At 40.3% G+C, this 24,569-nt stretch overlaps 1 protein-coding gene across 7 annotated transcripts in view; it reads right to left on the bottom strand.

The window, feature by feature from the left end:
* Positions 1-24,569, bottom strand: part of NOX4 (NADPH oxidase 4) — a 123,054-nt gene that overhangs the window by 36,312 nt on the left and 62,173 nt on the right. For all 7 annotated transcript variants that reach the window (XM_083824044.1, XM_083824043.1, XM_083824040.1 and 4 more), the window contains one exon: positions 11,126-11,207. In XM_083824044.1, coding sequence (XP_083680170.1) covers positions 11,126-11,207 — 82 coding nt within the window. The remainder of the gene's footprint in view (positions 1-11,125; positions 11,208-24,569) is intronic.

Raw genomic sequence — 24,569 nt, 5'->3', positions numbered from 1 at the left:
TGTGAGCTGAAGCAAAATTTCATGTCCTCTCCTTGAAACAAAACAGGGCTGACAGAGAAGCTGGTGTGTAGTGATTGTCCTTCAGAGAAAGTTTGCTCTTTCTGAAGGGAAGGCTGTATAGCATTTCACTTGAACATAACCAAAATATGTAACCAGTGACTTTTACACTACAGATCTGCTGAGATCCTTCTGGACAGCAGTGCCTGCCCTTTCCACTCAGAAACGCTGGCACAGCCACTCAGTGTCCTACTGAAACACCTTACCTAACAGACTGGGGTACTTTGTAGTCTTTCTTGCAGATTATACTCAAATTTTATGGAAAGCTCGAGTTCAGTTCACAACTATCCCATATTTTATGTTATACCAGCTTGAATGAAATGCCAGTTTTGTAGATTTGTGCAAAGTGAGGGGTATCTCTCCAACACACTTCAAACTCTTGCTGATGCAGTGATAAGCTGAAATCCTAGAACTGTTTCTTTTGAAAACTTTGTAAATGGCAGGAGATACTCTTGGTATATTAAGATCACAAAGTTTCATCTTCACAGTGCCCAAATGCCCAGAATCGAAGGTTTATGATGCTTTCACAAGTTAGTTCCATGCACAATTTGCCTCATCCCAGTTAAAATGGCATACTATGGCACAAAAAAATAAACTACAAATAGCTTTCAAAGTCTGTTGAGGTTTTTGTAGGGATGCAAATACTTATTTTGCAGAAAACCCTAGAAATAAATGGACACATTTCAAATACTGTTCAGGAAGATTCAGTTATACAGACATAAAGGACAATTTACCGTATTTAAAGGATTTCAGAATTGGTTTAGCAATGGGATAGCGATATGGTTAAGAGATTCAATCTTTTATGGTGATTTATCTAAAAGAGGAAGTAAATTTATCTTAAACATTCCCATCTTAGAAATCACCAACATTAATACATTTTAAAGGTATCTTATGCCTTAAAGATACAGTAACAGTGAAGGGAAATACAAAGGTATAATATCACTAGGTAACATCGTGAGGCACCATGCAGAGGTAAGCAAGAGCCCAGTCCTGTGAGTGCTGAGACAGCTGGCTTTAGAAACTTGGGTATTTTCTGAACCACACAGGACACATAGAACACTTATGCTGTACAAGTTGTAGGACAGCTTACAATCTCAAACTGATAAACTGGAGTTGGGGTAGGAGCACTGACCCTACTCGTATTGTGGGTTTTTTTGTGTGTGGTTTTTTTTTTTTTTGAGCATGCAGCAATTTTGCCTGCCACAGGATCCCAGAGGAGCGAAGAAAGCTCCTTGCAGAGTTTGGTTCTAAATGAGTTTTTACCATGCACAAACTTAATTTAAACCTTGTACTACAGATACCTTGACAGCAATGGATAATTAAGTCATAAAGCAAAGTGCTACATGAAAGCCATTAGGCTCTAAAGCAAATGATTTTAGTATCTTTTCCTTCCAGTCGGTGACTATAACACAGCTTCTGCTATTGCTTTGAGGGGAGCAAAAATGTCATTACATTCATGATACCAAGGGAAAAGCATTGCTAGGCACCTCACTCTGTACATGTAATGTCTCACTTCAAGTGCAGATACTTACACTGGTAATTTTCTGTCAAATCTATAACCCACAAAACTTTTCCATTCAAAAACAACCACCAGAAACTCTGAATATCACCCAATTTATCCTCCCCATGCAATAACTCTGTACAAATCTTCTATTCAAGCATCCTTTGCGTTAGGACTTCCCTACTTTCGTCTCCAATTCTGCTCGTGAGCAGCCTCAGCTAGCTGATTAGGCAACACTCAGAATGGATTTGGCAGCTAATATCACGGGCCATTGCTGCTCTGCAGCCGCTAACAACGTTTTCCAGCTGCTGGCTGTCTGGCTGTGCTAAAGGACTTGCGGTTCTTACAAACCGTGGATGTAGAAGATTTTTCCTCGAGGCAAGACAGGCCTACGGGGCACCATCTCCCAGGAGCCAACACCTGTCCCTGTGATTGAGGCTAACTAACTGCTGCAATAACTTATTATTGGACGAGATGGATTCTCTACTACTGCCAGTTTTTAAGAGTTGAAAGCAACTTCTGAGCTAAGTTCTAGCCTGGATGCTGAGACATGTTCCTTCATGAACCCTACGTGTTTACTTGGGGATATTCAATCTAGGATGGTCCAGTTGGCATCCCACAGTCCAGAGCTCCTATCCATTTCTCAGAGGAGATAAGGGATGGCCGTGAGATCAACATGGGCCTCTCTCTGTTCTTGATTAATACCAACAGCTTAAAGCCTGACTTACTGTATGAAAAAGAAACATGAAGTGTGTCTCATACATAAAAGAGCCTGGCACTCGGAATTGAGCCACTCCATCAGTGCTGCCTGACAAAAGGTTGCTAGAACTGAAATCTAGGCTCATGTCCTGATAAGAATCATAGAATCATTAAGGTTGGAAAAGACCATCAAGATCATCTGGTCCAACCATCCCCCTACCACCAATGTCACCCACTAAACCATGTCCCTAAGCACCTTTCCTTGAACACCCCCAGGGACGGTTACGCCACCACTTCCCTGGGGAACCTGTTCCCATGCCTGACTGCTCTTTCTGAGAAGAAATGTCTCCTCAATTCTAACCTAAAAAGAAGAGATCATCGTTGCCTGTTTTATGCAAAACGAGACCTGCCTCCTTTGGCTTGAAGGTTTGTGCTCCTCTCTCCTCTTACACAGAGCTTATACTTGCTCTGCTACCCCAGGGGCAGCCCTAGTGTGTGCTGCTTTCTGAGGTATTAATGTCTTGAGGAAATACAGCTGAGATGCTGATCTAACAGCTTTCCTCCTTCTTCAAACCTTGTTTGGGCGAGAGCCAGAACAGCAATGAGTGTTGCTAGATTTCTGCCCTCCTTAGAGACCAAGAAATACAGTTTTTGTTTATGTCTTATATGAAATATAAAGGAAGACATGCTAGGCAACTCCTTTTTCCCTCCCAATTTCTTCCACATGTTTAGGAGCACAATATTGTCCATTGTCCCCTTTGTTATACCTGTAATTCACATCTTTTTTTTTCTCTTTTTCAGCAGGACTTACTAACAAAACACCAACAAAAGATGCTGGCTCCATTGACAGGTTCTGTGACAAAAAACAGTTTCAGGGGTCTCCCAATGAAAGCCTGGGGCCAAAAATTAAATTGCTAATGTGCAGGTAGGTGTGTAGGATTGAATGAATGAAGCAGTTCCCTTTTGTTCATAGACTTAAGGAGGAAGTCACTATCGTCAACAACCATGATTTGTTAGCACTTTATTTTCGCTCTGAAGAGCCTGGTGCTTGGATTTCTGTAACTATGGTAATTGTGAAACTATTTTTTCAACTATTATAAGCCATTATTTTTAAAACTACGATAAAACTAGATATAAGGCCAGAAGGGATCATTGTAACTCTCTCTTGCATAATGAATCAAAGAACATCTCTAATAATTTCTGCATCAAATTACTATAACTTCTGTTCGAGCTGTTTAAAAAAAAACATCCTTTGAGACATCTGGTGACAGATAATTCCCCACAGTCTCACGTTGCTGCTCAGTAGTAGGCAGGTATATATTAATTAAATCAACAGGCTTTATCAAGAACCGTGCTCAGGCTCCCAAATAGCAAAATGAAAACCAGCTGCAATGTTCTGTCTTATACCATTCACTTTGAACAAAGTAATGATTTCACCTCCTAAATATTTTGAAAGGTTTAGGAATCTTTTATTTTCAGCCAGCCCTTTCCCCTTCTCAATTGGGAGCACTGCAATGTTTTGCATAAAACAGTTCATGACTGCTAATGAGCCACAGCTATGCTATGATAAACAGAGCTAAGTTGAACTTGAATTGTAGATTGCTTGGTGCTTAAAAGAGAATATATCTGCACACAGAGCTTCAATTTTGCATGTAAGTTCCTGCAGAAAACTCCCAGAAGACACGGGGTTTTGCCCACATCTCTCTACATCTGAAAGATTTGTACTTGTTTCTTCAAAGTTTCTTCAATTTCAGGTGAAGTCTGAGCTCTGCTGAAGCTAGCAGCAAAATTCCCCTCGACTTTAAGGGGACCCATTCACTCCACATTGCCAGTACTTGAACTCAAGGCCTTTGGAAACAGAACAAAAGTGTCTTTATTTTGCACTAGAAGTTACTGGGGCATTGTACTGGTACCATAAACAAATACAGCCTCTGTCTCAAGGAATTTATGACCCACATTTGAGTTTAATGTGCCGTTCTAAATATTTCAAGATACTGAGTTGGCCTTGCTTGATATTATGTGGATATATCCACACAAGTCTTTGTAGGATCAGAGCCCAAAAATGCAGTGTACAGAATGAATTACTGTACTCTTTCTTTCTATCTTCTTAATGGTTTAACCAAAATCCAGAGCCAATACTTGTGTTTTTATTGATATGATTAGCCCTATCACATGATTGTTGTTTTTATAAAAAGCTACCAGCCTTTACTCTACTGCCATTGTTGTTCTTGCCATTTGGTAAAAATTCCAAATGACAGGAAAACGCCCTTTTCCTATACTGAATGCTTTATTGTCATGCAGCTCAACCCTGTACTATATTGCAAACTCTACAGGATAACTTACCACTGCAAGTCATATTTAAAAAAAAATTGATGAAAAGTAAAATAAAAGAAAAAAAAACCACAAAACATTAAAATCATCCCAAAACATTTCTCTCTATAAACAACTTGAGTTTCTTTTAAACGCCACTGCAGATTCCTGAATCAAGAATCTCTTTTTTTAGCTAGTAATGAAAATGCTCTGAGTTCCCCAAGAATCACCTTTTCTGAGGTCTGTGCTGCATTTTGAAACGAATCTTGGAGCACTTCAAAAACAGTAATTTTCATGCTTAATGGACAATAGTACACAAAGCACTGAAGTGCTTGTGTGGGCAAACGGCTCCTTTGCTTGGCACCTTCCCATTTGATTTCGGCAATGTGGGCAGGCCACATGTTTTTGCAGTGGAAAACAGGATGGATGTTATTTTAGATGAAAGAACCAATTGCACAAAACTGAAAAGACTGTAGAAGACCTGATTTCTAATTCTGGTCTCATCCCCAGGAGAGTTGGTCCTGGGTGACACTGGTAACACACATCAGTTGTTACCTTGCCTCAGTTTCCCTTCTGTAACAATAGAGAGCATCTTTTGTAAAGCGCTTCAAAGAAAGACTTTTATAGAAGAAGACTCCGTTAAAGTTCTTCCCCTCTTTTTAAAATTATAAACCTCTTTGCCTGCCTTTACAATGAAGACCGTGTGACAAATGCATAGGTTATGATTCTTCCTCTTGCTGAATGTCAAGGAAGACTCTGCCTTTGCTACTACTGTGAACTAAACTGGGTTTCTATGCCATGATCCTGCTAGCTACTCCTGTGCATGCTTAAATCTGGGCTGCAGAGGGAATCTCCATGGATGTGATACGCCTGTGCATCGTAACTTCCAGGAGCTGCATGCCAGAACCCACTGCTTTTTCTGGTTAGACACAAATTACTTTTCTCTCTAAAAGGAAAACCACTCTTAAGACAGTTACAAATAAGATACAAGATTTATTCCTGGGGTATTATTTATGAAGTATCATAAGCTTCTTGGCTTGGCTCTCCAGCTGTAGTAAATTGGCGTGGATCCATCATAGATCCATTATCATTAAAATGAGTAGCAATTGGGGACCAGATGGCACAACAGTTTAGGGCACTAACTTTCTGCCGCCTATTTGTCTAGACTACTCCATGACGAGAATTGAATAACATGATTTGGCTCTGTTTGAGCTAAAAATTTCAGCAGCTTTTCAAAGATGACCTTCAAAATATATATTTAAGCAGACACATATATAGAAACAAGGATCCTGGATTTTCTGGGCTTTGTGACATGAAAATGACCAGCAGTTTGCTACACACACACAAAGTCTACTTTAATTTACCAAGAATATATGCCAAAGAAAGGTTTGTAAGCTTATGACAGATGGAAAGCAAATGTATTTGGAAGACTCTATTACACCTGCTACATTCTAAGTTCATTTTTTTCACCAAAGTTGAACACCTTGTCATTCCATTTAAATATAAATAATAATATTAAACTTACATAGTCTCTCTGACTACAAAGAAGTGCTGCTATTTCTGTATACAAACATTACGGAAACAGTTACCAAAATACTTTCTTAATCCCTCTCCATGTTGAGAGAGAGAGAGAATCTACAAGCTTTAAAAAGAGAACACAAATTATTAGAGACCTTTTAAGTAAATCCTGCCCTGTAATAATGTTTTATCTATTTAATATGTCTGACAGAAAGGTACGTTTTTGAATAACCTCTAACCATTTTAATGGAGGTGTCATTTCAGATGGTATAGAACTCCCTTGTTTAGCAGAAAATGGTAGAATGAAGTAACAGAGATTGGAAACTGAAGCTAAGGAAATTCATTCTATACATACATCAAATAATTAATAATCGAAGCAAGCAGATCTAGAGGTTTGCAAATTTTCTAGTTTTTAACGTCTCAATTTAAAGATTGGATGTCTTTCTAAATTTATGCTCTGGTTGAACCAGAAGCTTGCTGCAGGGATTATAGGGTAATGCTCTATGGTTTATGTTAAGAAGGGAACTCAAATTAGCTAGAATATAACAGTTCCGTCTGTTCTTAAAATCTGTGAATCATCCAAGAACTTTTCCACCAAGCCGACAGAAGATAAGAATGAAGACTGCAAATATTTCTGAAGGGAAAAAAAAAAAAGGCAAATAATCCCTCTAAAAAAAACACACACATACTTGAGGATTTCAGTAGTATCTTGAAAGTACAAAGTGCAGCTGCACTCTCAACTTTCTTGCATACTGAGAAACTTGCTAAAAAGCTGTAACACCAACAGCATTTCTGGCCCATTCCTCACAATCGTAGAATCACAGAATCTCAGAATCACAGAATCACAGAATGGTTTGGGTTGGAAGGGACCTTGAAGATCATCCACTTCCAAACCCCTCCTACGGGCAGGGATGCCAGCCACTAGATTAGGTTGCCCAGGACCTCATCCAGCCTGGCCTTGAACACCTCCAGGGATGGGGCATCCACAGCTTCTCTGGGCAACAAGCAGAGTTTCATGTAGTGTCGGCCTCTCTCCTGCTTTTTCAACCTACCAAACTAATTCCTCACTCTCACACTTAACATTTCCTTTACCACTCTGTTCTTTTTTGTCCCTTCTGACATACCAGGCCCATCTACGGGGTAGTGTTCAAGGCCACCATGCGATCTCCCCTGGAGCTCAGAGAGGAAATCACACTGGTTCCAGTCAGCAACTTAGGCCCATGCTGATGGCACTAAACTCACTGGCACATGCAGGACCCTACAGTCCTATTAATGACCATAACAACGTCGTCTTTGTCAGGATCAACACTCTGTAGCATGTGTCAGCACTTCAACAGTTCTGGCATTTTATGAGTAGATTCATGTGACAAATGGTATGAACCTCATGGCCTAAGAAGGCAACCAAGAAAGCTTGATAAGCTTGATAACAACTTGAGGAAAACTCCCCTAGAAATGCCCTAAGCACTATTTTTAAAGTGTTTTTAAGAGATTTAGGAGCCCTAATGCTCAGTGTCAAAGCGACTGGTCAGGAATGAAGACTCATTGCAACAAGCTGAATTTGCTGACAGGCCTGATCGTGTTGGTGTGGCCCACCTCAGGGGCTTCAGCAGGCTCATGGAGGTGAGGGAACGAAGGAACAAGCTGCAAGCATGTCTGCAATTTGGTTTGAGGGCCGAGGCTCTTCCCAGGCGGGTACTATTCGGAGGCTGCTATGAGCCCCTGCCTGCTTGGCTGCCCACAGCTGCAGGTTTATTCTTAGTTTCAGGAATGTGAATCCTCACGGATGCGGTGATTGTTGCACTTTAGTTAGGAGATAGATTTTGTCTTCCAAACATTTCTCTCTGTGAATAGGGCAGTTTCCTGATGAGGTGGGTGAGGGGTCAAGTGATGTCTGATTTTGTCCTCTGACAGTCACTTGAGGTATGGAAAAGACTTGCCTGGATTAGACTGGTCCCCCTAGTTCAGTAACCTGTGACTATGTGCAGTGCAGAATGTTGCAGTAAGGATCTCTGCTGTAGGCATTTATGGGAGAACATACTTCCACATCCCTTCCCCAATAATTGTAATTTCCCCCAACACAGTAACGCAGTTCCATTGTCATGTGAATGAAGCACAAGGTGATGCCGAGCTCCTTCTGCTCTTCAAGCTCATAATGAAAAGTGAGAGGAAGCATACTCCCGGGCAGGGTGACTGCATGGGTGGAAGAGGTGATCTTAGAGGTCTTTTCCAACCTTCTATGATTCTTTGGTGCTATACAGATGTGCTGGTGTAGTGCTGCATCTAAGCCCATAGGCTGCGCTGACAGCTGGTGCTCATGATGACACGCTACTTGAGACATACACTGATAAGTCAAGGAAGCACTGTGATGTTCCCAGTGGCTTTACAAGCTCGAACCTTTGTAAGCTCAGGTTTCTCTACAACCTGCCCCATGTGTCAAAGCATGTATCTGCTCTTTAGTTAAGCCATGAACAGGAAAATAAACTCAGGCAAATGCAAGGACCATCAAAAGATCTGGCATTTCTTCCCACATCAACAAGGATTGCAAAGTGCATTTCTTTGACACATTTACCCAGCAAATCCAGAACAATATGCATGCATATTCTATGAAACTACTTCCAGCCATTCCAGTGCACAGACGTTTTCTCTGAGAACAAACATGTACCCTAAATTATGCTGCTGTTCTATGGGACGGCGATCAGATCTTAATATAACAAATGTACAAGAACATAATTCAGCCTAGAACGTCAAGGTTTCTACTTCTTTCAAAAACTGACGGATTACAGTTTGCTCATTTTGCCTTTAACATTTATTACTAAAACTCTGAGTATCTTGAGATGCTGAATATCTATCTTTCTTTCCCATGTCCTTTCTTTAGGAATATGTTTCCCAAATATGTACAAACTTTTGCCCTTTCTACCTACTAAGCCCTGCTAAGCTATTCAGTTAGGTCATTATTACAATTTCCCTTTTATTTTTAACTTTCCATATTCTTAGGAAGTCCTTAAGCATTACAAACTCCAGCTTGTGCCCTACAACAAGGTCTTGTTAAAATGACCTTGCTCCTTATGTAGTACAAACGACTATTGCTCAGCTGAAGTCAACGAAGGAACACTGATTTATGACATCAGTCTGTTCATTATCTTGATTTCTGTTGACTGCCCTTTTAATGAAAATGAGCATACAGAGGGAAAAAATAAAATGGGAGTAAGACAAAATATATTATGAAGATGAAGAGTTTTTCTACCTTGCTGAACACAAAGATTTCGCTTACAACAGAACCCCTGGGGAAATTAGGACACGTCAATAGTCTCCAACCAGCCTGTAAATAAACTATAATAAATGATGAATTTCTGTAGCAAGCAAGCAAATCTGCACCAATTAATGATGATATAAACAGAAATCTATTGCTTATATATTGCTTATATGCAAACTTTTCTTTCAGTTAGGTGCCAAAGTGTGGCTGATTTTCTATATTAAAGGAATCACAATCTTGCCAAGTAATGTGGCTGAAAACAGGGATCACTTTGTGACACAAAGCCACCATAACTTCAAACAGCTCCATACTACAATATTGGTTGTATGATCTTGAAGAAGCTGGAACATCCCATGAGCAGATGGCAGCAGACACTCATTCACCCATAGATCTAACAATAATACTATATACCATACTAGCCAGCAATGCTAGCAATAAATTATATGCAAAAAATTAAAATCAGACACCTTAGGAATGATTTATACAGACAGGTAGAATAAACCAGTTTCTCAGACCAGTCTGACAGCACCCATACCATACGTGAAAACATCTAAGCCAAGCAAAGCAGTTTACAACTGTGGAAAAATAACTGTTTCATGCTCCAAAGGGTGAGGGACCAAGGTAGTACATGGAAGTCCTAGCAAAACAAGCAGAGCAGTCTATCAACTTAAGGTATCTCTGAGAGTGACATATATTAGACCTGAATGGTATTCCAGAAAAAGAATGACAATAGATAATGCAAGCACTAAAATCAGGGGGATAAAATCCTGTCTCCCTTGAAGTTAGTGGTAGAGTTTCACCATTTTCAGAATCAGGATTCATCCCTGAGTGCTTTTATTTTTAAATATTTACAGTGAGGAGGTAACTGGTTTTCAGCACTCAGCTCCTTTATTTGCTGCATACTTTTAAAAGAAAAAAGAAGTTATAGTATTTTAGGAGCTATATTTAACAAATAGCTCCACTGGCCTTTTATGCATTTCAGGAATCAGTTAACAATAATGATTAAAATAAACAATTTCACTGATTTTCATTGTTGTTGCTGGATTGTCTCCAAACATTTCTTTTACTCCCTCTATTCCTCCCACACTATCTTCCTTCCACCATTCAGTCTGGCCAAATTTACTGTGAAAAGACTCTCTTCTTCATTTCCCTTCACTGCCTCTTTCCAAGACTTAGTTGAAAGTCACTGTTTCTTTTAACCAACACAACAACAAGCAGCATCTCTTGTTTCATTCAGGCATGTGAATTTAGAAAAAGAAGAAATTTAGTCCATGATACTCATTACAATTACGCCATCTAAGACCTCCTAAACACACAACACCGTTCTTTTGGTTTGCTTGCATGTTTATCCTTAAAAATGGCAGGAAAAAAAAAATGTTTTCAAGTGTTTGTAGGCTTCCAGAGGAGAGACTGTTAAAATCCAAGGGAATCTGTCACCATAAATGATGGAATCCCACAAGACAAGAGAAGGGATTAGCCTGACAAAACATCTGCCTATGTCAACACACAGTGTCAAGTGAAACAAAGCTCCACCAGGCTCTGATCCAGGCAGCTAAATGTCTGCACTCTGCCACCACCTCCCCCCGACAGCTGGGCAGGCTTGCAAAGTATGTCTGCTTCTTCCTGACACTGCTGAAAGACTGCAGAGCTCAGTGTAAGTGTGGCTCCTCGACAGCTCTGCCTTAAGACTTCACACCAAAAGCATGCACAGAGCTACAAATGCTTCACTCTCCTTTGCTGCAAATAGATAAAGATTTTATTTCTCCCAAGAAGGCAATCTTACTTACTTGGGATAGCGCCTCTGCTGAAAGATGGGCAGAATCTCTGTGTCTTGATTTGAATGTAGAAGCAGTAAATCCCGAAATCTTTCTGTCAGGACAAAGAAAAAAAGAAAACAAAAACAAACCCAGGCTGTGACTCTGCAGTACATGTTTATGCCACCAGTAAGTAAGCAGTAGTATCAGTGAATTCTCTTGTCCAGCACTGGTTAGCAAAGGGCCAAGCTACATTTACAACAAAAAAAATCTATATATTCATACACACAAAACTGCTAAGACTAGAAATCACTCTTTCTTGTAAACCCTTTTACAAGTATTTCAAAATGTCATTTTTTTTCATCTAATATCAAATTCAAGTAGGGCTTACAAATTTCTGAGGCCTGTGTATAGGTCTTCTGGGTATCAGGGACAGGAAAAAAACATCCCTGTCTTGAAGAGTTCAGTCTAAACAGCGTGAGGAATAACTAAGAATTCACCAAGCACTCAAGAATCACAGTAGTCTAAATGAAGATAAATTAATTAATTAAAATTAAATCACAATATAAGTCCTTAGGTAACTGACTCATTGATATTTCCAAGGAAGGCTGAAAGACTGGATCACTTTTTGTTCACAACTATGTATTTCAAAAACTGCACTGTAGGGTCATCTGCAATAGATAAGCTTTTTGCGACATAGCTTCTTTGACCAGTGGGTTCAGGGGCAGCTGTTTTGTGCAAGATGCAATGTGTAAGTGGGATCTGTAGGAGTTTCTATCAGAATCAATTTCTCAATTTCTGGAATATGGGAACCTGCTCAAAATTATCTCAATACCTAGATTTAGGGATAGAAGGGAATTTCCTATGCAGGTCAAATACCCTCAGCATGCCCCTCAGCTCTCCATAGCATGGGACGCACTCTGCTTCCTTCCATCATCTGCAACTTGTATTTAACCAGACATCTAGCAGCACAGAGAAACCTTGGACCCTGATGATACCCTTCCCACCTTTGCATCTCCTACTTTTCCTGCAATACCATGTAACTGTAGCTTGAAGGCTTCAGCTGCAGGTTTTAAGCTTCACCCCTTTGCTGAGCCACTGTTTGTAGCCTGTGGTGTGTTTAATAGCTGTACCATGGGTTTCTCTAAACTAGCCATCTCTTCCATGTATGTTTCTCATTCTGGGAACTGAACTTTAGAACAAATATAGTCCTTCCTTCCTCCGTATCACTAGGTATCTCAAAATATCCTCTAAAAAGGGTTTACAGATAAGGAAATCAAGGGAAAGAGAATTAACAAAGCTGAATCTCTCAGCACCAAAAAGGAATCATAAACACCCTCCCACTTCTTACAGTTTAGTATATGATGGTTTTCCTAACATTAGTTTTTTATGTAATATCGTGTCATCATAACTGCATCAATTTGGATACAATTCTGCTATGTAGTCATTTAAATTAAGAAAAATAAATAAATTACCCATACTTCATAAAATTACATTACTTTGAAGAAAGCATAATAAATTCAAAAGGTCAAGCATCTCTGATGGTCTGATCTTGTCTTTCATCAGCTGGCTAAGATGTTTTGCAAACATCCCACAGAAAACTCCAGGATCCACCAGTGAGGAAACAAGGATACTAATACTTAGTATCTTCATCCCACACCTCTTCAAATGCAATTTTGAAAACACCTGTACCTACAAAATTCTTACCACATCTTCAGAATGCAAGCTGTTAGCTTTCCCTGTACCTAACTGGGACAGAGACTGAACGTGGTGGACAATGATAAATGCAATGCTGTAAAGATGGAAACGAAATTCACTTGGCATTTCTCAAAGAAGATCCTGCTTATTGTCTTGCCATTAAAACTACTTTTTACCTCTTTTTGAACTTTTAGGAAGATGCAGAGATTTGTTTTTTTCCCATTGTCTGGCACGTGGCAATGTGCTGCATGCAGGCATGCCCTGTCACCCTTACAGATTACACATTATGATCTTCAAAAGCCACAGGACAAGAACTGAAAGACTTCATGAAGCTTTAACTACTGCAAAATATCTAACTGTGTGTGTGTCAGAGCGAGCACATTAACTTCCACCACCACCATCTCAGGAATCTTAGTGTATTTTTCATGTTTCTCAACACAAGTCAAGTTACTGGTGCCAGTCTAGGTACCCTTTATAAATAGGCTTCCTATGAACAGCCTTTGAATACACCTGGTGGAGGAGGGAGAGGAAGTTTTCAATGGCAAACGCTGAACTACAGGACTTCCCTCTATGACTTAAGGGTTTTGACCTTCAGAACATGGTGCAAGTCACCACAATTAAGGATTTGATTAATACAATGTCTTCTGGGTGTCTGATTTATGCATTTTTCAGGGCACATAGCCAGGTGCTATAGCAGTGGAAAGCACTGGGAGACACCACATTACATTTAAGTGTGTGAAACCGTTTTGGCAGATGTTGCAAAGGGCTTACTACTCTTTAGGAGAGACAAAATACACTTTGCCAAGGGTGCAGATGTGTCCCGTGCCGTTGCCTCCCTGAGACAGACAGCGCCCAGGCTGAGAGCCATAGTCTACCTCCAACGTCTATTCCCTGACTTTTTTTCCTATGCTGCTGCCCTTTCTCCTTGATCCAGGCCAGCCGGATTCATTCCACTTTTCAATTCAACAAGCTGCGATCCTGAAAATATTTTGAATAGTAATGTGACAGGGCTGGCTAGAAGTGGAGGGAAGGCAGCCAAGGCATCTGAAACTGGCCTAAACAGCTCCCCTACTGGATTGTGTTCTAGTTAAAGTCAACTGTTGTTTTGTTGTGTGGTTTTTTTTTCCCTTCATTATGGCAAATTTCCCAGGCAGATGTGTTTTCTTGCCACCATGTGACTTTACTCGTTTTTCCACGGCAACATTTACGCTATATGGTAGTGTTCTACCTCATCTCACATACATCCTACAACTTCCTCCAGTACATGTAGCTTCCATCTCCTGTAAATGCTCTCAAGAGAAATAGCACACTGAACAGAAGCTTGTAGGATTAATTTATCCCACAGCACCCTTATGTATGTGATTCACCCTTCAGGTCTATGATATTCTCATATTGCACACGTGTACAGTACAGAAGTCAAACTGGTGCAAATGGCAGTATCACCTTTAAGGACTACCCAGCAAGGTGAGGAGAGCTTTGGTATCTACTGACAAGACATAGGTACTTTTGGTGCTTCTACATATGTGGAAGCCTAAAGCTCTATAAGAGACAGCTTTTCAATTTGCAAAATAAAAAATCACAATGATACGTTCCCAGACACAGGAGGTGGTGGTGGAAATGAAGATAGAATCGTTCAGTTGCAAGCGACCTTCAAAGATCATCTAGTCCAACTGCTTGACCACTTTAGGGCTAACCAAAATTAAAGCACGTTAATGAGGGCACTGTCCAAATGCCTCCTGAACACTGACAGGCACGGGGCACCAACCACCTCATTAGGCAGCCTGTCTTAGAGTCTGACCACCCTCACGGCACAGGAATTTTCCCTCATGCCCAGGCTGACCCTCCCCTGGTGCAGCTCTGTGCCATTCCCTTGTGTTCCACCATCGGTCCCGGGGAGCAGAAACCAGCACCTCCCTCAGCGCTTCCCTCCTCAGGGAGCTGCCGGGTGCAGTGAGGCCTCCTCACCGCCTCCTCCTCTCCACACTGGGCACCCCAAGGCTCCTTGGCCTTCTCCTCACAGCACATGCCTTCCTGCCCTTCTACCGGCTTTGTTCCCCACCTCTGGAGGCTTTCAAGTAACTTTAAAGATGATCTTTTCTTCTAATCCATACTACAACAAATGAACAATCTGAAAATTGATGAAACTAAGAAAAGCATTTTTAGACTACTTTTATTTGCAATCACTATTTGATCAAGAGAAATAAACCAAGTTGCAGACAGTCTTATTGTTACTCAGATCACTTTAGAGAGACATGCTGCATTTCCTGTTCTTATTTTTCCTTTCCATAATTTGGGATGTTGGAACATCTCCCAGAATTGAGTCTTTTCTTTCACTCCCTACAGTTTAGTACCCAAAATGTGGTGTGTTTTTTTTGGCTAGGTGCTGGTCTCGTTTGTTAAGAAAACATTAAGATTTACTTCACTGTGTTTGTAAAAACTTCTGAAAATCTGCAATCACCTTCCCTCTCATTCGATGGATGTATTTTGCATTAGTTTGTCTGTAATAGCTATTGTTCTAGTGATTTTTTACAGTGGGATCAATTATGCCATTGATTTTTTTGCCACTCTGCTCAGTGTGACACTGTACATGTCATTCTCACCAAGTCCTCCATATGTCTACCCACGGGTCAATATTCTCATCAAGAATGTTGAACATCAAGAATGGTTTCATAGTCCCGTCTTATGCTCAGACTTATCTTGTCAATATGCTGAGTGTCTCCACTTCTTTCTAGCTTTCATTTTAGGTCTACAGTTTCTTCTAGATCTTTGCTTAGCAAGAAGTCCTCAGTTAAGTTTACGCCACCTCACTGGGATCATATATGTTTAGCTAAATGTGTAGCATAGTTAACTGTGATGACTAGGACTGGATGCAGTGACACAATCCTATGCCCTATGAAGGTTGTAGACTATAAAGAAGGAGAGAAAGTTTGTCATGAAGAGCTTAAGAAATTTAATCTGTCTTCTGATACACATCTCTTCTTCTTCTCTCATATAATTCTTCTTCACTTTTTCACTCTTTGTTCTCCTTTCCCATCTGAGCTCAAAATATTCACAAGTCAACTCTTGAATCTCAGTATAAATGCACACTAATATTACAGAACTACAGAACTGTAGGGGTTGGAAGGGACCTCGAGATCATCGGGTCCAAACCCCCGGCAAAGCAGGTTCCCTAGAGCAGGTTGCCCAGGTAGGCGTCCAGACCGGAAATATCTTTATAAAATATGTTTTGACATAACAGTTTACCAATTTTCAAGGACAGAAGAATGCATTTCAAGTGAAATTTTCCCTTTTAAATATTTAGATGTATGCTATTGTTAAGTAAGAATGGGTGTTATGTTTAGTATGGAGAGCTAACAATAACGTCAGATAAATGTGAGCAATAATGGGTGCATGGTCTGAAATCCACTCAAACTGGTTATGAAATCAAGTTTCCTTTTTTTCTAGCATACCCTGTTAGAGAGGTGGAAAGAGAGATGAAGGGAAATGTTATGATATTTTAGCATTTGAGACTCTCAAAGCAAAGAAAAATAATTTGTATGGAAGGTCCCTGTGAATTAAAATGCATTACTATTGTAGACATAGATATCAGACATTACATTCTGTAGACGTAGATACTATCTCACAGGGAGCAGTGGCCTTGTTTTTCCAAGATGTCATGCCTCTGAAGCTCTAACTCCTTTCACACTTACAAGATGATGCCAAAATAACTTGCCAAGTAATACTCACTGCAATTTTATCGGGTTTGACTTTAAAAGTCAGGTCTTGCACATCTTGTTTCCTTGCTCCTTTTCTTATTAAAAAATACTTCACAGAAAAAAAAAATAGCAAAGTCACTCTACTGAGTGCCAAGGGTCTTGAAAAATCAAATTCCTGCTCTTTTGGAGTTTGATGGGTCTTTAAGTATGGGGCCATAGCAGTACACAAATGAAGTCTGAGATATTACTGTCTGTTTATCCCGAAAACCTTTTACCCAGCAGCTTTAGACCACTCTGAAACTCTAATAAAAAACATGTTGAATTCCATACAATTAACTCAATTAGGAACACTGAAAAACTGACAGTAATTGCTTTTTATGGGATAAGGATTTTTAATATTGGTTTTATGGATTATTCTTTAAAATCAAAGTTAATAAGAATAAACAGAAATGTGATTAGAAAGCAATATGGGAATGGAAGAACAAAATAGCCTCATCAATTATAGAGAACAGAACATTGTGATCCAGAAGCCTATTTGTCTACTAAAAGGTCTATCCATATTGCTATACACATACCTTTGAATATTTTGCAATCATGTTTCAGTAATTAACCATAGCACTTCTGCTTTCATTGGAGACACAAACCTCAGTTTCATCCTTCACTAGATGTGCATTTGTAAGCCCCATAATTTCTGCCTAAAAACATCTGCCTGGTTTTATGCAAAATGCAGACTGGTCTGGAGGACCTGCTGTGTTATCGATAGCTCCTCAGCACCTTGCAATAATAATAAAAAAAAATAAGCCAGCTTTTTGAAAACTGTTAGCAGCATTATAAAGGATTTGAGACCCACTAATCTGCTTTGTTCCCAAGCTCTGTAAATTTGGAAACGCTGTCATAAGTACTTCCTCAGTGCGTTGAAAAAAAAAAAAGACAAATTATTTAGGAAGATGCCTTTGCCAGTGAAGGGCTATAAAAAACATGCTGAGCAACAAGATGGCATAAAACTGAAATGTCCAATATTTTACTTTGACCTGTGACTTACTAATAGCCAAAGTTTCTCAAGTAAAGGAAGTGTCACTTCTCTCCTCTTGTCAAAAGCCTGTGCTATAGATATCTTCCATCAGATTAAAATGATGAGGTAATGTTAAAGGTTCCAAAAGGTTTCATGATAAACCTTAGAATTTCCCTAAAACATACATATTTTGCTGATACAAAAAGCCTGTCTTTTTGACCAACAAACTTCTGTGATTCTCATTCCATTAAGCCTGCAGTTTAATTCTCCTGTTTCTGCACTACCGTTTCCTTCCCTCCTGATTAGTCATCTGGAAGACTAATTAGAGCCCACCATTTACAGAGCTACTCAAAAAATTAAATGCTAGTGAAAACCTAGAAAGCTGAATATTATATAAAAAAAGCTTGCAGATTATATTTATTTAAGGCAAATAGAGCTTTCACAGAAAGGAGAGTGGTCTCTTTATTTTTTAAGCTAGGTGAATAAACAGACATCCTCCCTCTATTCAACATTACCTTTAGCAAGATTTTAGTTTATTTAAATTGAGGGAATAAAATAAGGAAATCAACTAATCATCACACAGGGCAGCAGCGAACCTTCTAGTCACTCTGGCCCTGCAGAATAGTCCTCCTTTATTTGAAAAATAAAGTCTCTGCACACTCAGCTTTCCTTCCTAAACTGCATTTACTTCCTAAAAAAGCAGTCAGCTCCTCCTTTCTCCAGCTGTGTGCTTACCAGCTGGAAATCATTCTCCCTCTCTGATTCCAGCTTATCTGCTCATCCTTTCCCTGCAGGTGCTTTCTTATGTCTTCAAAATGCCTCACCTAATATGCCAAAATTAGCTTGGACAGATTTATTTCTCACGAGACCTTCCTCATTTCCATTACAATCGCACATACTGCACAATTACTGTGCGTGCATCCCCATGTATCAGCCAACAGAGTAAAAGGCAGCTCTTGTTCAAGGAACCTCAAAAGGCTGAAAGGTGAATGATGGGAAGAAAAAAGCATCACTTGCTTTGTTTCAACAGCAGAGGAGATGCTCAGGAGCATATTTAGCCTATGCCGTGTATGCCTAACCTGAACTGCCAGCCCGTGAAGAGAAGTGGACACGACACCAATCTTAAGCAGTCTCACTGCTCAGTGCTGTCAGAAATCCTTCTGCAGGTTACACAGAAGCTCCCTGTCACAGCTGGGGATTAGCTAGACCTCCAAAGTTAAAAACCAGTATCTTGATCAAGAGACTTCTTTTTTCATGGATGTATTATATTTGAAGACTATTTCTTTCATCATAAAACACGGCTTATTAACAATAACAAAGGTAACCTTAAAATATCTTTATGAATACATGCTACGAAAGAAATGTTATTTACACTGAATTTTGTAAGCACTTAGTTCTCCAGTTGCTTCCTTTAGCCACAAAGTGCTGTACTTTGCTCTTTGGACTCCACAGCAGTCAATATAGGGAAGCTCAACTACCTTTCTTTTCACTAGGGATGCACTTTCCTCTTTCACAACGTGCCACAAGAACTGGTAAGGCACCAGGTCTACCCCTTTTTGGCTTAAAGGTAGTCATGACACTTGATCTAAAATACCCTTACCTTCACAAAAAAGACTCGCAAAATTATGTACAGGCAGGGGGGGACTCAACTGGTTCTCTCTTTGTACTTCGCAATCTGATACAGAAACTAGCAAAAGCCCAAGCTTCAAAAAGCTACGCAGGATTTTAACACTGAAATGGAGCTACCATCCAGCTGTGCAATCATGACGATACCACTGCAGCAGGTAAAAAGCTGAGGAAAGGCACAGTTCATCAGAACAGCTGTATTGGTTCAGATCAAGGGCCCCCTACCCTGATACCTTGCTTCACATGCTTCGCCTATGGAAGAATCAGCATGGGGTTAAGTCCATTCTGCTTTCACTTTCCCAGCCTCCAACCGTTTCTACCACAGGTCATCCCCTGAGCTTTACATGGTTCGTCTTCTCTTCTCTTTGTCTTCTTTGACTTCTCCCTGAAGTACTTGTTCAGTTCTCCATGTAAACCTCCTTGTCTCTCCCCCATCCTCTGTCAAGGAATCCCAAGGTGTTTCTCACCTCCCGAATAAAGAGCCTTCATCTTATGTTTGCTCTGAACTAGTGTCTGCATTTGATGGCCAAAAGTTCTGCTACTGGCAGAAACTGTGGTCAGTCCCTACCCACTTCCAGCATGATTTGGTACTCCACTGTTACATTTTCCCAAATTCTTTTCCAGACTAAAAAGTCCTCGTATACTGAGTTGATCCCCATTTAGAAGCCTTTTCATGTTTTGAACATCTTCCTGAAGCTTGTCCAGTTCTAATGTATCCTGTTTGCAACAAGAGGGCCAGACCTGCACACGGGATTCAAGGCTTGGGAGCACCACAGAGGTACACAGCTGCACAGTGATCTGCTCTGCTTTATTCTCTACTTTTCTCCTCATGATTTTCTTTTCTTTACTGCTGCTGAGCACTGAGCTGATGTCTTCATCCAAATAACTGTCATGACTCCAGAGCATCATTCTTGGGCTGGTTACAGTCACACCATCTCCATCCATTGTGTGCATCACCAAATCTATCAAACATCAGTATGCACCACACGCATATGTGTACTGGTATTTTTAGCCAGTTCTGTAAGAGTAATATATTTTATATGTATTCATTTGAACAAACTACAAGCACTCTTAATTATACTTATTTAAATGTCAGCCACAAAATAATGGAATTAATCCCTTCCAAGGCTAAAATTTTGCAACCACTGTAACAGAAACACCACCAGTCACTGGGAACTTCTTCGGATTCTGTCTCTATATATTTGGTCTCAGTTTAGACTGTAAGTATGGGATAATTTTACCCTCTTACTACTACAGACACAGCTTCATTATTACACTCAAATATGCAGATATATCAGTGTATAATAACTTTGCAGCATCACAGAATGATAGAGGATGGGAGGCACCTCTGGAGATCGCCTAGTCCAACCTGCTGCTCAGGGAGAATGAGAGCAGGTTGCTCACGGTCCTGTTCAGTTGGGAACTGAATATCTCCAAGGATGGAGACTCCACAACCTCTCCGAGGAACCTTTTCCTGTATTTGAACACCCTCACAGTGGATTTTTTTTCTTAAATTTAAAAAGAATTTCCTGTATTTCAGTTCATTTCCATTGATTCTTGTCCTCTCAATGAGAGGAGTCTGGCTCCATCTTCTTTACTCCCTCCCAAGAAGGAGATAGGACACAAGATTTTGGAGGGAACAAGTGGATACTACGAGACTTAGATTCAAGACCCAATGAACCCATTCCCTGTGCAACATAAGGGGCGATTTAAGGTAGATAAGATTATATTTTATCTTCAGCTACTGGTTTTTTTTTTTGTTTGTTTGTTGTTGTTGTTGTTGTTGTTTTGGGGGGGTGCATACCCAAAACACAAAGCAGGCCAGTCTTGTACAAAGCACTTCTATTCCATTACACTAGAACAGGAGGGAAGCCCTAGAAGATTTTGGCCTAGCTGAGGGTGCCCCTATACAGACATCACCGCTAAGTACCTTCCAGTTCTTTTTGCTCTCTCATTTCTTAAAAATCACACTGAAGTTCACTTACTGTTGCATCAACAAGTCTGGGTATTGGGGTGTGTGTGGAAAAGATGCATTTTTACCCCGAATATCAATATTTTGTGCTGTTGCCATTAATTGACACCTTTGGATAAAACTGCTAAGCCATGTCTGTCTTCATAAGGAAGGGACACAGCAGGTTAGGAAGCAACTGTTCCCAGAACCGAGACACCCCCAGACCCCTGCCATAGGCTTTGTGCCAGCTGTGCTGGCTAAACATTGGTTTCTCTTAGTTGGGGTAGGGAAGGGAAAATGATGATTTTCCGTTCCCTACCCCAAGTCTCTTGGAAAATGATGAAGAAGAAAAGAGTTTGCAAAAATAGTTTCCTTGTTAATGCTTGCTCGCTCCCTGCCTTGTGAGGGGTCTGGAGAACAAGTCTTACGAGGAGCGGCTGAGGGAGCTGGGCTTGTTCAGCCTGGAGAAGAGGAGGCTCAGGGGCAACCTTATCGCTCTCTACAGTTACCTTAAAGGAGGCTGTAGAGAGGTGGGGGTTGGTCTGTTCTCCCACGTGCCTGGTGATAGGACAAGGGGGAATGGGCGAAAGTTGCGCCAGGGGAGTTTTAGGTTGGATGTTAGGAAGTACTTCTTTACCGAAAGGGTTATTAAGCATTGGAACGGGCTGCCCAGGGAGGTGGTGGAGTCACCATCCCTGGAGGTCTTTAAAAGATGTTTAGATGTAGAGCTTAGCGATATGGTTTAGTGGAGTACTTAGTGTTAGGTCAGAGGTTGGACTCGATGATCTTGAGGTCTCTTCCAACCTAGAAATCTGTGATACTGTAATGTGAGGTAACCCTGCGATTGCCCAGCCCTTGTCCTGTACCCACTTCCCTCGAAACACAGCTGAGAATGATGTTGCTAATCGCTGAGGCTTAACCCCTTTTAGTAAGGTCATTAAGCATATTGAACTGCTTTGACCTCAGCCCAGCATCTGTGAAATACAGACACCAACTTCCACTTCTTCACAGCTAAGCTGTGGGAATACCTACCCTAAAGGTGCTACCTTGTTCTCCCAGCCTGTGCCCAGGGCCAGCCAAGCTGAAATTCGCAGAATATCCAGATACGTGCTTGGACACACCGGCACCAATGTACTTCCTTGGGGTGGAAATGCCTTCAATCCCTGTCTAGCTGACCACTTAGTTAAACCAAAATGCTGCAAATAACAGTAACAAGGCTCTTCGTCCAAGAAAAGATGAAACGAGGTACTGAGGGACTCCATTTATATATAAAAATCATTTCTCCTGTGTTTTCAGCTGCCTGTCTCTCTCAGACAAGACATACAAGTTCTTTTCTTGCACTGAAGCATAACACAGGATAAAGTGATCAGAGCTCAGCTGGATCCTATTTTCTATATAAATTTTGCTAGTCAGCTGGGGATGATCCACTGCGAAGAAATGCAGAATTCTTCCAAAGATCTAATCACATCAGAGGCTTCAATCTTATAACATCTCTCAAAGGGCAATATCAAAACCTTAACAGGAAATCATTTGAATGACTGGCAAATGAAATGAACCATTAGATACTGTTTTTCTCTTTTCTTTTGAATAGGTGATAAAACCTAATGCACACAGGATATCAAGAAATGTACCAAAAGTTTAGTTTAATTTCACCCTGCTGTGAGCAATTCTGTTATTTCTTCTTATATCTGAATTAGAGAAGCCATTCTTGAGCACTTAAGCCAGCCCACTCCTTGAAGATAAACTGCTGCATATAACCTAGTCTGAGTACTTTTATTTTACTTTTAATACGTTCTTAAAAATACATATATTTGCAGTACTAGCTATAGTTCAGATTCTTAAAATCTGCTGCAGGATTTTCTATTGGTTTGTTGTCTCCACCTTTCAAATATCATGTTTTGAATGTCATGAAATACTAAATAAACATGTTTTTACATGGCAAAAAGTCTATTACTAAATATTTTAGTATTTCAGGTCAACAGAATGGAAAAGAAAATCTTGAAAATGTTACTGTGTAATAAATACTACATTGATAAATATTTTCCAGAACAAAGAACCAGAGGTTTAATATGATTTAGATCACACAGTTTCTCTTATCACCGTAAGGAAACTTTTTTACTTGTACTTTCCTGAAAAAGTGATTTTGCCAATTCTTCTAGCTATGAGATGTCCTTAGATATCTGAGCGTTTGATTCCTCTAGTTACCAGCCACGACCTGCACATGGCAATGCATGGATGCACCATCACAACTCCAGCAATACAAAATGGCACGGAAGCAATAAAGCCCTCTGCATGCAGAAATGGCACATGGTGGCACGTCTTGAGAGGTATGGGAGGCTTTTAAAGAAGTATTATTGTTAAACTAGTTTTTGGATTAATGAAATGCTACTTTATTTGGAAACTACACTGAGAAAATTTCATTTGCCATGCTCATTAATAATGGGGCACAATTAGCATAATCTCTTCAACCCATTACAAAAAAAATGCAAACATCAAATAACAGAAGTTATAAAAACTTCTACCTTTAGTGATATATTTTTCTCTTTTTAAACCCATCACAGCTAAGCTCAGGAGACAGTCAGCTAACATAGTGCAAGTGAAATCCTGGCGGCAAAGCCCTGTGCTGTCAGGCTGGCACCAGCCACTTGGCAGAGCACAGTAAAGCATCTCAACTTCCTCTTTGAAACCATGTGTGGGTGTCTGTGGCATTTTCCTTGAGGAAACAGCACTTACAAAGCCCATAGTGAACAAGGGAATGTTAAACTGGTGGGAAGGAATGGTCCTACAACTTGCTTCTTGCAATGACGAGCACAAATTGCCACTGATGTATCGGCATCTCCTGGTACAGGAGGAGGCTTCTCAGAGGCTCTAGGTGTGCTAGCTATCAGCAATGGCCCACTAAAATCACCACAGCAGCCACTTCAGCAAAACTCCACCTGCTAATAATCACTAAAACTCCTCCTCTCCCACAATCTCCTTTTCAACGCTAAAAAATCTGTGAACAGCCCTCTGGAAACTCTCCTCCCGAGTGAGCTCCCCTTGTCCGACACCTATAGAACAAAACCATGCCTATTTGGATTCACAGTCCTGGACTCTCTCCCCCAGCAGAGAAGCTTTCTCTCATACTCATTAATATAGCACAACTTAATTTTTTCTGGTTTCAGATAAGTCACAGATCCAAGCAGCCATCCATTGTTTATCAGCTTCTACATACAGAAAGGCTCCCCTCAAATTGCTAGAAACACAACGATGCTTTGCACAAAGCACTGTCCAAATTTTACTCTCTAGAGATGGTCAAGGATTTTAAATCCAAACTTATTAAAGATAGCATATTGAGATTTTAAGAGAAAAACAAACAAACATTAAAATGTAGTAAAAATCCAAATGCTGAAAGTAGAAGGAAGTATGTGTGCACGTCTATACAAATACGATTTAGTACTTCATGCAAGTCACAGCAACCAGTGGAGTTTTCTCATGTGTTCATCTCTTTTTCCA

The sequence above is a fragment of the Anser anser genome (genome assembly GCF_964211835.1).
Source record: "Anser anser genome assembly, chromosome: 1".
NCBI classification, from domain to species: Eukaryota; Metazoa; Chordata; class Aves; order Anseriformes; family Anatidae; genus Anser; species Anser anser.
Note: the sequence above shows the minus strand (reverse complement) of the source record. Positions and strands in the feature narration are given on the sequence as shown.